We start from the raw sequence: 14,904 nt of genomic DNA on the forward strand, positions 1-14,904 counted from the left end.
CTCCCAAGCCATGATATATATAATTATAATTATTATTATTTTTAAATCTCCATGGTTTTCATCTTATGGTACAAATAATTTTAATATTGGCTTCTTTTTCTTAGCAATATGCATTTAAAGATCTCTTTTCATGGCTCAAAAGTACATTTACCTCTCTCCATGTCTCTCTGTCCTATCCAACAACGACGACGTCAGTAACAACAACAATAACTACAACAATAAAAACAACAAGGTCAACAAAAGGGAATAAATAAATAAATAAATCTTTTTTAAAAAAAGGGAGTCGGGCAGTAGCACAGCAGGTTAAGCGCATGTGGTATAAAGCACAAGGACCAGAGTAAGGATCCCAGTTCGAGCTCCCGGTTCCCCACCTGCAGGGCAGTCACTTCACAGTCAGTGAAGCAGGTCTGCAGGTGTCTGTCTCTCCCCCTCTCTGTCTTCCCCTCCTCTCTCCATTTCTCACTGTCCTATCCAACAATGATGACATCAGTAACAACAATAATAACTACAACAATAAAAACAATGGCAACAAAAGGAAATAAATAAATAAATAAATAATTTAAAAGGTGCATTTATTTTTATCACTAAATAATATTGGCTTCTGTGGATCCATTACTGTCTATATTTATTCACCTACTAAATTATACTAAAGTTCCAGATTATCAAGCATAAACATAATTTTTTTTTATGAACAAGGGGGAAACCTCTGCATTTTATGGGATGTATCAGTCCCCCTTGCAAGAGGGATGTATAAATGGGAAACATACATTTTCTTTAGGTCTGAAAAATTTATATGAATGTACAGAAACAGAAAGGCTTTCACTGAGAATCATTTCTATTCCCCCCCAGAAAGCACACTGTTAATGAGACTCTTGGGAATCTAAGTAAACAGAGTCAAAGTCATTGTGAAAACCCCAAAATCCATTAATCTTCCATAAAAATAACACCCTATCTGTTTTCTAGTCTGTCAGGAAGCTGTCTGGGAAGCCTTTAAGACTTTTTGGGATCGACTTCCTAGACGTGAAGAATATAGTTACTGGATGAATTTGTGTGAAGATGGAATCACAACTATATTTGACATGGGCACAAATTTTAGTAAGTCGGTGGAACACAAACACTTAATTATGAAGGTAAGTGTGGTAACAAGGGAAGGAATTGCTATAGTAGAAGTGTTGTGTGTAGAAGTAGAGAAAGCCTGGCGCAAAGCACAAGGATCGGTGTAAGGATCTCAGTTTTAGTCCCCGGCTCCCCACCTGCAGGGGAGTCGCTTCACAGGCAGTGAAGCAGGTCTGCAGGTGTCTATCTTTCACTCCCCTTCTCTGTCTCCCCCTCCTCTCTCCATTTCTCTCTGTCCTACCTAATAATGACAACATCAGTAACAACAACAATTATAACTACAAAAACAATAAAAAACAAGGGCAACAAAGGGGAAAATAAATAAATAAATATGTATATATATATATAAAGAAGTAGAGAAAGAAGTTGGTGTATTTCACTAAAGTAAACATTATGGCAGAGGAGGATGTAGTGGGGGTTGTATTATTATATGAAAATGCATGAGCAAACTATTGTATTTTGCCGTTGACTGTATACCATTGATTCCTCAATAAAGAAATTTAAAAAAAAAGTAGATAAAGAACAACTGGCAGATTTTGGTATTTTAAATAACTTATTATATTTGAATTAGCTGTCACAGAATATGACCTAGTGTCTGGCTAATTACTTTGTTAAAATAATATATATATTTTTTACAATAAGAACTTTGGCCTTGGTTATAATGCAAACATTTGGCAATAAAAGCAGATGTTTAGGCTAAGAGTATATATATATATATATATATATATATATATATATATATATATCTGTGATTCAAACTTCTTTTTGGGTCAAAGTTTCTTATATCAGTGACTCTAAATTAAGGTACAGAATAAATTTATTAAATAAGTGTTTAGTGAATATAAATATGATTCTGATAAATTTATTTAGTTGTTTTACTTCTTTTAGACCTTAGTTTATTCTTTTTAAAAATAATTTTGCAATATTTTTCTTTTTTATTGTCATTTATTTATTGCATAGAGACAGACAGAAATCTAGAGGGAAGAGGTAGATAGAGGGAAGAGAGACAGAGAGACACCTACAGCCATGTTTGACCACTTGCGAAGCTTTCTCTCTGCAGGTGGGAATCAGGGGCTTGAACCTGGGTCCTTGTGCATTGTAACATGTGTGCTTAACCAGGTGCACCACCACCTGGTCCCCTGACCTTAGTTTATCCTTAGAAATAGATAACTTGGGGGTCTGGTGGTAGCACAGCTGGTTAAGCGCAGGTGGTGCAAAGCTCAAGGGCCAGCGTAAGGATCCCGGTTCCAGCCCTGATGCCCCACCTACAGGGGAGTCGCTTCACAGGGAGTGAAGCAAGTCTGCAGGTGTCTATCTTTCTCTCCCCCTCTCTGTCTTCCCCTCCTCTCTCCGTTTCTCTCTGTCCTATCCAACAACGAATGATATCAACAACAACAATAATAACCACAACAAGGCTACAACAAGGTCAACAAAAGGGGAAAGAAAATGGCCTCCAGAGACCCACCCTACTAGGGAAAGAGAGAGGCAGGCTGGGATTATTGATTGACCAGTCAACACCCATGTTCAGCGGGGAAGCAATTACAGAAGCCAGACCTTCCAACTTCTGCATCCCACAATGACCCTGGGTCCATACTCCCAGAGGGATAGAGAATGGGAAAGCTATCAGGGGAGGGGATGGGATATGGAGATTGGGTGGTGGGGATTGTGTGGAGTTGTACCCCTCCTATCCTACAGTTTTGTTAATGTCTCCTTTTTTAAACAAACAAACAAACAAATAAATAAAAGAAAATGGCCTCCAGGAGCAGTGGATTCATGGTGCAGGCACTGAGCCCCAGCAATAAACCTGGAGGCAAAAAAAAAAAAAAGAGAGAGCGATAGCTCAATGTAGACAAATAACTTCCTCCCTTTTTTTCCTAGAGGATACAAATTTTATTTATTTATTTATTTAGAAAAAATTTTATTATCTTTATTTATTTAATAGAGACAGCCATAAATTGAGAAGAAGAGGAATATAGAGAGGGAGAGAGACAGAGAGACACTTGTAGCACTGCTTTATCACTTGTGAAGCTTCTCCACTTCAGGTGAGGAGGACTGGGGGCTTGGACCTGGTCCTTGCACATCGTGACATGTGCACTCAACCAGGTATGCCACTGCCTGGCCTCAGGATACCAATTTTATAATACAAAGGTTAAAACTGTTATAATATATAACAGTTCCCCTATCTGTAGGTGATATATTCCAGCTTCTCACCGTGGAGTCTTATGTTGGCTGCAGGTTTTCTTTTCTTTCTTTCTTTCTTTTTTATTTATAAAAAGGAAATACTGACAAAACCATAGGATAAGAGGGGTACAAATGCATACAATTCCCACCACCAGAACTCCATATCCCATCCCCTCCCTTGATAGCTTTCCTTTTCTTTATTCCTCTGGGAAAATGTACCCAGGGTCATTGTGGGGTGCAGAATGTAGAAGGTTTGGCTTCTGTAATTGCTTCCCTGCTGAACATGGGTGTTGACAGGTTGATCCATACTCCCAGCCTGTCTCTCTCCCTAGTGGGGCAGGGTTCTGGGGAATTGGAGCTCCAGGACATATTGGTTAGGTTGTCTGTCCAGGGAAGTCTGGTTGGCATTATGGAACCTGGTGGCTGATAAGAGAGTTAACATATAACATATAAAGCCAAACAAGTTGTTGACTAATCATGAACCTAAAGACTAGAGTAGTACAGATGAAGAGTTGGGGGGTCTGTTTTGTAGATAGCTAGTAGGCATATTTTAGTTATATTCCAAAGGGCCTATGGCTATACTTGTCAGACTAATGACGCAAGGGAGAGAGATGACCCTGGAACCAAGCTTGTGGCAGCAAGGTAATTCAAATCTTTATTCATCTGAGTGCCCCAGAGTTGGGCAGTAGCACACCGGGTTAAACCACATGGCGCAAACTGCAATGGCCGGCTGCATGTGCTCCTCCAGGTTGGAACACGGAAGAGACAAGACAGAAACGAAGTGGCTTGACAATACCATACATGGTTAGGAAAGTGGTGGAGAAAGGCAAAAGGGGCCAGGAATGGTATGGACCTCCCCAGCAACTGTTTCTAGAAGTTCAACTGGTAGGATTAGCAATACCCTGCATGGAATTAGGAAGGAGACCTTTAGTCATTTGTAAGACAAAGCAGAAGATTGATATGTAGATAATAAAAGGAATGCAGGGTGGAGCAGGCTTAATGTTTTAAGGAATGCCGGCTCCTGGAGGCCAGAAGATGCATAGTGTTTTGTGAGGCAGGGGAGTCTGATATGGTGGGCAACCTTCTGAGGTTCCTGTGTCTCTCCTTTTGCTCAACCCCTCCGCAGAGAGAGAGAATAATAGGACAGACTCACCTATCAGGTCAAGCCCTGCCAGGCTCCACCACATCCCTACAATATCCCTACATATACTAGTTTTTTTTTTCCTTGAGCCTGAAATCTGATATGCAAGTGGATCCTAGTTATTATCTGGGGTGGTGATGTTATGGCTGGAGAAAGGACCAGAAAGCTAGATCAGGGAAGAGAGTAGCTCCTAAATATGGGAAATGTGTATAAATATTGTTGACTGTAAACCCCATCAGTTTGATGTGATCTGGGGCCCATATTCAGCTTAGGAGCCTATGTGACCTTTGCATCCCTCTAGATCTGAGCTCCACAGGGTCAAGAGTAGGAACATTTCAAGCTGCCCTAACATCAGGACTCATCTTCCTCAGGTGTAGCATAGAGTATGTTGTCCAGCCTCCCTTTGGAGGATGGAACATTCTCTACCATGGTTGATCCAAGTTGAGGGCAGAGTCCTAAGGGGGCCCACAAAGGGGTCTGTTTTGTTGTTCCTGATAGGGATGACTGGTAACAATGGTCTAAGCCCATCATATCTGTTTGGGAATCTCAGGACTCCCCAAATAGGGCCCCAGCTGATGGGGTGGCCTGATAGTGACTAAAGAGTTGTCGTTAAAGTATGCCAGTCTCTTGCCCTTATTCAACTTTTGTCTGCAGGTTTTCTATATATGGACACTACTAGGTTAAGGAATTTTCCATCTATTTCCATTTTTTGTAGTGTTTTAATCATGAAGGGTTGTTGGATTTTGTCAAAGGCTTTCTCTGCATCTATACAGATAATCATGTGGTTTTTGGTTTTTTTTTTCTTTTTTTTCTTATTTAATTATTTATTTAAGAAAGGAGACATTAACAAAACCATAGGATAGGAGGGGTACAACTCCACACAATTCCCACCACCCGATCTCCATATCCCATCCCCTCCCCAGATAGCTTTCCCATTCTCTATCCCACTGGGAGTATGGACCCAGGGTTGTTGTGGGTTGCAGAAGATGGAAGGTCTGGCTTCTGTAATTGCTTCCCTATTGAACATGGGCATTGACTGGTCGATCCATACTCCCAGTCTGCTTCTCTCTTTCACTAATAGGGTGGGTCTCTGGGGAACTGGAGCTCCAGGACACATTAGTGGGGTTGTCTGTCCAGGGAAGTCTGGCCGGCATCCTGCTGGCCTCTGGAACCTGGTGGTTGAAAAGAGAGTTAACATACAAAGCCAAACAAATTGTTGAACAATTATGGACCTAGAGGCTGGAATAGTGCAGATGAAGTGTTGAGGGGTACTCATTGTAGACTCTAGTGTACTTCTGCTTTCAGGTATATATTTTGCCCTAGTTTATGGATACGTGTGAACATATGCTCTATCTCAGGGTACCTGGACTATATCTAGGTTTTGGGACTTTGTTAGGAATTGATTGGAGAATACTATGAAAGGAAAGGTCTCACCCGAGTAATGAAGCTGAAAGGTTGTCATTCCACACCTGAAGTCTCTGGGCATAGTCTGAAGTGAAACATGCTGGGGTGGCACTCGTGTTTGGTTTTTCTCTTATTGATGTGGTGAATCACATTAAAATATTAATTTTTTAATTTGTGATTAATAGATTATAAGATTATAGTATTAAAGTGTATAGTCCCCCCACACACTTACCACCAAAGATAACTGCTATAATTTCTTTGAATATGTTCTCTATTCCTCTCTCTCTTCTTCGTCAGAAATCCCAATAACTCTAACATTCATCTTTCTGATGGATTCTACTATTTCATGGAGAAATGCTTCATTTTTCCTAAACTTTTCTTCTCCAACAGCTTTAAATTCACAGAGTATGGTAGTTGTGTCTTCCAATGTTGATATTCTCTCCTTCACCTGGTTTAGTCTACTTCCTAGACCTCTTACTTCAGCTTGAACTGCAATCAAAGTGCCCTTCACACCTTAAAGTTCTGTTTGAATTTTTAATTTTTCTGTACTTTGTAATTTGGTAAAGTGACCTTTGAGTTCTTGAATCTATGTTTGTATATTGTTTAGTTTCTTGAATTGACTTCATATTGAGTTCTCTGAAATCTATTTCTGTCCTTTTTTTTCCAGATCTGTGTCTGTCTGGTCATTTGAAGTTTTGTCATTGCTGTCAGTGTATTTCTCAGTTTCTGTATTTAGTGTGGCTTTTGTTGTGTCAGCAATAGGCACTGTGGCTAAGGTGTTGGATTTCCCTGTTTACATGTCTTGTTGGGGTAAGGGAGATTTTACCCTGTGTCACCAGGTAGGCTTAATGTCTTTAATGTCAATATAGGGTCTCTTTGCTATTGTTCCAACCTCTGGCAGATGGAATGGTGGTACAGGGGAATGCCTTTCTCCTTAGTGTTCAAAGATAAAGCAGGGTTTATTTCCCTAGCTGGATGTCAGTGTCTGTGTAGCCTGTGCAGGATTAGTTCTCAGTCAGAGTTTTGCCATACACATTTATTGTGGGATTAGATTGATTGATTTATGTATATTGAACCAGCCTTGCATCTCTGGGGTAATCCCACTTGGTTGTGATGCACAATCTTTTTAATATACAATTATATCCAGTTGGCTAGAATTTTGTTCACTATCTTATCAACCTATGTTCATCAGAAATATTGGTCTGTTTTCCTTTCTTTTTTGTTGTGTCTCTGTCTGCTTTTGGTATCAGAGTGATGCTGGCTTCATAAAGGGTGGAAGGGAGTATTCATGTGTCTTCAATATTTTGGAAGAGCTTAAAAAGTATGGGTATTAGTTATTCCTTGAAGGTTTTGTAGAATTCATTTGTATAACCACTTGGTCTTGGACTTTTATTGTTGGGAGGGTTCTTGATAACTGCTTCAATTTCTTTGGCTGTGATTGCCTGTTCATATTTTCTAGTTCCTCTTAGTCTAATTTCTGAAGGTTATATGTGTCTAGGAACTTTTTCACGTCTTTTAGGTTTGTTCTGAATCTGTTGTTTTAATTATCTTGATCTCTGCTTAAACCAGTAACTTAGAGGGAATTTGGGGATAGTTTGCTTTGGAATGTGATTGAAGCAGAGTCTAATGATTAATGCAATTTTTCTTTTGTTTGTGTTCTGGAAAATCAAAATTGTCAATTATTTTATGGACATGTTTAGATTATTCTACAGTGAGGGTTACTTTAAATATATTAGATCACAAAATACATTGATTCTATGTCCAAGGAAGGTTAATGTCCATCTCTAAATTATATACTGCTTTGGATGATTATCAGGTAATATATATTCATCTGTGTCCATTAGGAGAGAGCAAGGGAAATTTTGAGCACATAAACTAAGACTGTGTTTAGGAGTGTTCCCATAATCACAAACAGAGTTGATATCATTAGTGCTTTGCTTTAAGTATTTGTCTAGCCACAGAAAATAAGAACATTGATTCTATAATGTCAAGACATCAGTTTTCTTGGTGCAATAAGTTATATTTGCTCCCTGTCATGAACTCATGGGGTCACTTGTATATCTTTGTTTTCCTTAGAAACTGACATACACAAAGGAAACCGTAAGGAGGTGAGTGTGTTTTTTCCCATTTTGTTAATGTTTGGCAACAGAGATGCATCATACCTCCTCCAAGACTCACCCCAAACTTAATGACCTTTTTCTTTTTTTCTTGCCAGTCCCTGCAGCGACCAGGCCTGTGGGTAAGTCTCAATTGCTTTCCATCATTTTAATGTCTTTCCACTACCCAGACCACCGTCATAGTCACTGTACTTGTTTATTGTCTGCCCTTGGTAGGAGGCAGACTTGTTCCTCTCTTTCGGGTGAAAAAATAACATTTTTGGAATTGGAATATGGAGTCATCTACTGTTGTTGAGGCATATTGGCTAATGGTAAAATTGTTCAGAAATGGTACTCAAGAATGGAGCGTATTTTATTAAAGGATCAATGGTGGTGGGGATCACTTTATTGAGTGATGATGATTGTGCTCTTGGATTTAAAATAGCACAGTTTCGATGATTCTTTCTGTGTTATGATTCAGGTTTAGAATTAAAGTTATTTCTGGCTCCTGAGCTGGAGCAGTATAAAGCAGATTACAGAAGCTGAACGATGTTAAGCCTTCTAGGACTAGTGATTTCTAATTCTGTCAATACTCAGAATGTTTACATTATGCTAAATTTCTGGGTGATTATATAGAAAATCACCACCAGAATACATGTGTAATTCAGGTTAGAGTCCATATTTTTGTGTCAGTGTAGAGGGAAAGGCAGACTGAAAAACCAGTCAGTGTTCACAGATCCAGCCTGGGCAGCAGAGTCCAGGCAAAAGCAGAGTTGGAATGTACATGTTGGTGGTAGTAGGATAGATGTAGGTTTTTTTTTTTAATCAGCGTGAATGATCTCACACATTTGTAAAGCTAATAAAACTACTAAGTCTATTCTGAGGCCTAAATTGAGCATCTTAGATACATGTTTTTTAAAATAATTTTAAAATATTTATTTATTTTCCCTTTCGTTGTCCTTGTTTTTTATTGTTGTACTAGTTATTTTTGTTGTTGTTATTGATGTTGTCATTGTTATATAGGAGAGAAATGGAGAGAGGAGGGGAAGACAGAGAGGGGGAGAGAGATAGACACCTGCAGACCTGCTTCACCATCTGTGAAGCAACTCCCCTGCAGATGGGGAGCCGAGTGCTGGAACCCGGATCCTTATGCCGGTCTTTGCACTTCACGCCGCATGTGCTTAACTTGCTGCGCTACCGCCCACTATGTTTGTTTAAATAGCTTGGTGCTGGCATCTTGATCGCTGGGATTTCATTATTACTCTTGCGACACACAGGGAGTAGATTAAATACCCTGTTGAATTCCACCAGCCCAAGTAATTTTAACAGTTGTTGCTAGTGAAAATAACAGCACATTTTATTATTTCTCCATCTTTTCAATTTGTGAATAATAGTGGTTACAAGATTGTAAGATTCCACACTGCAACCATCATCAAAGTTCTTTGTTCTCACCTTCTACCTCCCAACAATAACCACCAAAGTTCCAATAAAGTCTTAAAAACTGTTTATTTGCTTATTTTTTGCAAGTTCATATGTATCATTCCACATTAATAGCACATTTTAAATAGTTAAAAAGTATAGAAACACATAATACACATGCCACTTAATCTGGGAGAAACTCTGAAGTTTGATTATGGAAGTGGACACTGGAAAGGTTGTATTGATAAACTGTAAATTAGCTATCAGAGTGTTCACAGGTGTTCACACCTGGAATAGGGTAGAAAGTTGTGATATTGAAGATGGGTGTGGAGGGCCAGGTGGTAGTACACCTGGTTAAGCACAAACATTGTAGTGTACAAGGACCTGGGTTCGAGCCCCTGGTCCCCACCTGCAGAGGGAAAATTTCACAAGTAGCGAAGCAGGGATGCAGGTGTCTCTCTGTCTTTCCCCCTTGCTTTCTCTCTCCTCTCAATTTTTTCTGTCTCTGTCCAATAATAAATAAATAAATAAAACTTAATTAAAAAAGAAGATGGGTGTGGTACATAACACATGGAGTGAACTAACATAACTATTCATAGAAGATGCTTGAAATGAGTGTGTGTTTTGTGTTTTCTTCTGTGGCTTCTGTAGATGCAGTTTTTGGCATTCACTTGTGCTTCATGTGACAAAGTTGTGTATAAGGAAAGTTAGCATTTCCATTATGTTCAAATATTTCCCAATATAGTCATCACATTAATACAAATTCACAGGTGAGAATGATAACAGAGCCAATTTCTGCATTTTGTTGTTAAGGCATTGTCTCTACCAGGTATAAGAAGACTCAGACTGTTGACTATTCTTCGAAGACATATAAAAATCACTACTTATGAACTAAAATGCAAATTAATTTTGAGACTTTAAAAGTTGAAACTAGAGCAATCCGAGTTGGGGTGGAGTGGAAACTGCTGAGTATGGCATTTCTCAAAGCAGGGTGTCCTCTACTATATCACCTACTGAGTTTCTTTATCAAAAGCATTTTCTACCTTGTTTTCAGGACTTCACATCTTATCTCTTGACATCTCCACCTTTCATTCTTTATCTTTCTCCCAAGTTTCACCTTTTCATTACTGACTTCATCCATATTCATACCGCTCCCATTTAACCTATTTTACAAAAGCCTCACCTCCAGCATCTGTTTCTACTACAACCAGACATCTTGAAAACATCTCCACTTAGGCCATGAAGTCACTGCTTAATCTCCACTTGCTTTTACTATTGTATTTTCAATATCCAGTAGTAGACTCAGTCTAGGATATGTGCTCAGTAAATTTTTGTCAAGTGGAAGAACTGAGTTTTCATTCAACCATTCAGTTCTACCAGGTCTCTGGTGATAGCCTCAGCATGTGATCTGTTCTTTAGGGGTATGGATCAGCCTGCCAATGTCCATGTCCAGTGGAGAAGCAGTTACAGAAGGCAGACATTCTACCTTCTGTTCCCTATAAAGAATTTTGGTCCATACTTCCAGAGGAATATAGATTAGGGAAGCTTCCAATAGAGGGGATGGGACTCAGAACTCTGGTCTTGGGAGTTGTGCCCCTGTTATCTTATAATCTTGTAATCATCATTAAATCACTAATAAAATTTTAAAAAAGATCTGTTCTTTGAGATTTTTCTCTTGTACTTTATATATTTCTTAGATTTTTAAAAATTTTTATTTATAAAATGGAAATATTGACAAGACCTTAGGATAAGAGGGGTGCAATTCCACACAATTCTCACCACCAGAACTCCGTATCACACTCTCTACCCTGATAGCTTTCCTATTCTTTATCCCTCTGGGAGTATGAGCCCAGTATCATTATGGGGTGCAGAAGGTGGGAGGTCTGGCTTTTGTAATTGCTTCTCTGCTGAACATAGGCATTGGCAGATCTATCTATACTCCCAGCCTGTCCCTATCTTTCCCTAGTGGGGCAGAGCTCTGAGGACACACATGGTGGGGTTGCCTGATGGTAGCATCTGGAACTTGGTGGCAAAGTAATAAAGCTGAAGGGTTGACATTCCACGCCTGATGTCTCTGGACACAGTCCAAAATGAAACATGCTGAGGTGGTACTGGTTACATTTCTTGGAAAATATTTTATTCTGGTTAGAATGACACATCACTGTTTTATTAAGATTTATTTAATATTTTTATTATTGATTCAATATTAATTTACAAAATTATATGTCAGCAGGAGTACAATTCCACACCGTTCCCACCACCAGAGTTCTGAATTCTTGGTCTCTCCATTGCAGTCCACTGCAGTTCTCCCAGGATTACAAAAATGGCTTAATCATCATCTCTACAACTATATGTCTACATTTGTACATGATTACCCCCTTTTTTTTCTTCCAGATTCAGTCCTCTCTTCCCCTCCAAGCCACACATAACCCTATTCCTTCATCCAAATATCTTTCCCCTTTTTGTCCACTTTGTGGGACCTGATGGAGCTGGACTTCAGAGCTCTCTTGTCCTCTTCCTCCTATCATTTCTCCCCCACTGAGATCAGAGTTGTTTTTGGGGAGCAGAAGATACAAGTCCTGGCTTCTGTAATTACTTCTATGCTGGACTTGAGCATTGGTAGGTCGAATTATATCCCTGGCCTGTCTCTATCTTTCCCTAGTGGCATAGAGGTTCCAGGACACATTGGTGAAATCATCTGCCCAGAAAAGTTAGGATGGAATCATAGTAGTATCTGGAAGGTGGCAGGACCTAAAGTGAGACAAAATGATTAATAAACAGGAACCGAAAAGTAGGAACAGGGCAGATGAGATCAGGAATCCTTGGATGGAAGAAAGCTAGGAAGTCTACCCTAGGCATATTTCCAGGGGACCATGTCTATGTTAGTCCCTGCCCAAGTTTGATAGGTAGCATGAAGCTGGATAAAAACATTGTTTGACACAAGGACCGGCATAAGGATCCCGGTTCGAACCCCGGCTCCCCACCTGCAAGGGGAGTCGCTTCATAGGCGGTGAAGCAGGTCTGCAGGTGTCTATCTTTCTCTCCTCCTCTCTGTCTTCCCCTCCTCTCTCCATTTCTCTCTGTCCTATCCAACAACGACAACAACAATAATAACTACAACAATAAAACAACAAGGGCAACAAAAGGGAATAAATAAATAAAATAAAAAAATATATTGTCTGAGATAATGGTGTCAGAGTAAAGAAAAAGGCTAGAAAGTTGGATTAGGCAGAGAGTAGCTCCCATTCTTGAAAATATTCTGTGGGTAGAATTAACAATTTACTTACATCCACCTGACCCAGAGCATATATATATATATTTAGCACCAGAGTCTGGGTAGTCTCTGAGTCCCTTTTGGTCTGAGCTCAGCGCTCATGGTCACAGCTGGGAACAGTGCAGGCTGCACTTGTTTCAGGACCAGTCTTCCTCGAGTTGCAGGATAGGATACCCCAGCCTCCCTTCAGAGACTGGGGCAGTCCCTACCATCTCTGCTTTATGGTGAGGAGGGCAAGGTCCTAGGAAGGCTCACAAGAGAGCTTATGATGACATTCCTGATGGAAGTGACCAGTGTTGGTGCAGAGAGAGATCCATTAGAGATCTAGGTCCATCATATTTGTGTGGGAATCCAAAGATTCCATTAATGTGGCCCCAGATGACGAGGTGGTGAGATATTGACCAAAAGGGCCATTAATAAGTGAACCATTCTCTTGCTTTTATCCAACTTTTGTATTCCTTTCTTTATCTGATGACCTTAGACTTTCTCTCAGTTGTTTAAGCATTGAGTGTCTTTTGTTGAACCCAACCAGAATTAGTTTTTTGGGACCTGTTTTCTTTGGGCCTTTCTGTTAGATTTATTAGAGAATTTATGATGTCTTCTTTAGGCTTTGTTTAGCATCTTATATTTTCACAACCCTTCTATATATGCTGTTATTTCTTTCTTTCTTTTTTTTTTTTTTTTTGCCTCCTTGGTTATCACTGGGGCTCAGTGCCTGCACTATGAATCCACTGCTCCTGGAGGCTATTTTTTTTCTCAGTCTTATTTATCATTGTTGTTGTTATTATTATCATTATTATTATTGTTATTGCTGTCATTGTTGTTGGATAGGACAGAGAGAAATCAAGAGAGGACAGGAAGACAGAGAGGGGGAGGGAAAGATAGACACCTGCAGACCTGGTTCAATGCTTGTGAAACCTCCTCCCTGCAGCTGGGGAGCCGGAGACTGGAACCTGGATCCTTGCACCAGTCTTTGCGCTTTGCACCATGTGTGCTTAACCCGCGGTGCTACCATTCAGCCCCCTATATGTTGTTTTGCTTTCTTAAACTTGTGTGAATATATATTGCAGAGAAGAATCTCATTTTCAGAGATTAGGTCCATAAACTGAAATATTTTCCCAACCCATATGCAAATGCAGTAGGACATTTGGGACTAACATCAAAGATTTCCAGCTCTATGCCTTGAGAGTTCTCTTGGTACATGCTAATTATTTAAGAGAAAAGCAAAAAAAAAAAAAAAAGAGAGAGAGACAGAGAAAAGCAAGCAAAATATAGAGAAAATTGTCAAGGTGGGTAGTGATGTAGACATGAAATTATGGCTGACTTGTTTTACTATACTATTATTAATGTTCCATCTGAATTCCACTGATATGATTATATAGTAGTGGTGAAAAATAAATTAATGTGTTAGATGAGCTGTGGAAACGAGACAGTGCTTTGCTCTTGGTACTCAACTAAGTTCTTAGTTAAACAACTTTGAATTCACTGTTTGGCCTCGAAATGATATTTCTGTTTCCAGACACAGTATAACTCTGTTCTAGTTCTGAGTGACATTTCAGTGTATTATTGCAAGAGGCATAGCTAATGAGGATATGTAAAAGATTCTTGTTCTTTAAAAAAATTTTTTTAATTTAATTTTTAACTATTTATTTGTTTTTTTCCCTTTTGTTGCCCTTGTTGAATTTTTTTTTGTTTTTTATAATTTTTATTTATAAAAAAGGAAACACTGACAAGAACCGTAGGATAAGAGGGGTACAACTCCACACAATTCCCACCATCAGAACATATCCCATCCCCTCTCCTGATAGATTTCCTATTTTTTAAAAATTTTTTCTTAATTATTTAAATTTTTTTATTTATAAAAAGGAAACACTGACAAAACCATAGGATAAGAGGGGTACAACTCCACACAAATCCCACTGTCAGAACTCCGTATCCCATCCCCTCCCTTGACAGCTTTCCTATTCTTTATCCCTCTGGGAGTATGGACCCAGGGTCATTATGGGGTGCAGAAGGTGGGAGGTCTGGCTTCCGTAATTGCTTCCCTGCTGAACATGGGCATTGACAGGTCGATCCATACGCCCAGAGCTTTCCTATTCTTTATCCGTCTGAGAGTATGGACCCAGGGTCATTATGGGGTTAAGAAGGTGGAAGGTCTGGCTTCTGTAATTGCTGCCCTACTGAACATGGGCATTGCCAGGTTTATCCATACTCCCAGCCTGTATCTGTCTTTCCCTAGTGGGGCGGGGTTCTGGGGAAATGGGGCTCCAGGA

The 14,904-nt window shown here is 39.5% G+C and overlaps 1 protein-coding gene across 1 annotated transcript in view; it reads left to right on the forward strand.

Annotated features, from left to right (window-relative positions):
• IMPG2 (interphotoreceptor matrix proteoglycan 2) overlaps positions 1-14,904 on the forward strand; it is a 90,468-nt gene that overhangs the window by 12,918 nt on the left and 62,646 nt on the right. Inside the window, exons 3-4 of the mRNA XM_060197117.1 lie at positions 964-1,130; positions 7,919-7,950. Coding sequence (XP_060053100.1) covers positions 964-1,130; positions 7,919-7,950 — 199 coding nt within the window. The remainder of the gene's footprint in view (positions 1-963; positions 1,131-7,918; positions 7,951-14,904) is intronic.

This window comes from Erinaceus europaeus, chromosome 9, assembly GCF_950295315.1.
Source record: "Erinaceus europaeus chromosome 9, mEriEur2.1, whole genome shotgun sequence".
Taxonomy (NCBI): Eukaryota; Metazoa; Chordata; class Mammalia; order Eulipotyphla; family Erinaceidae; genus Erinaceus; species Erinaceus europaeus.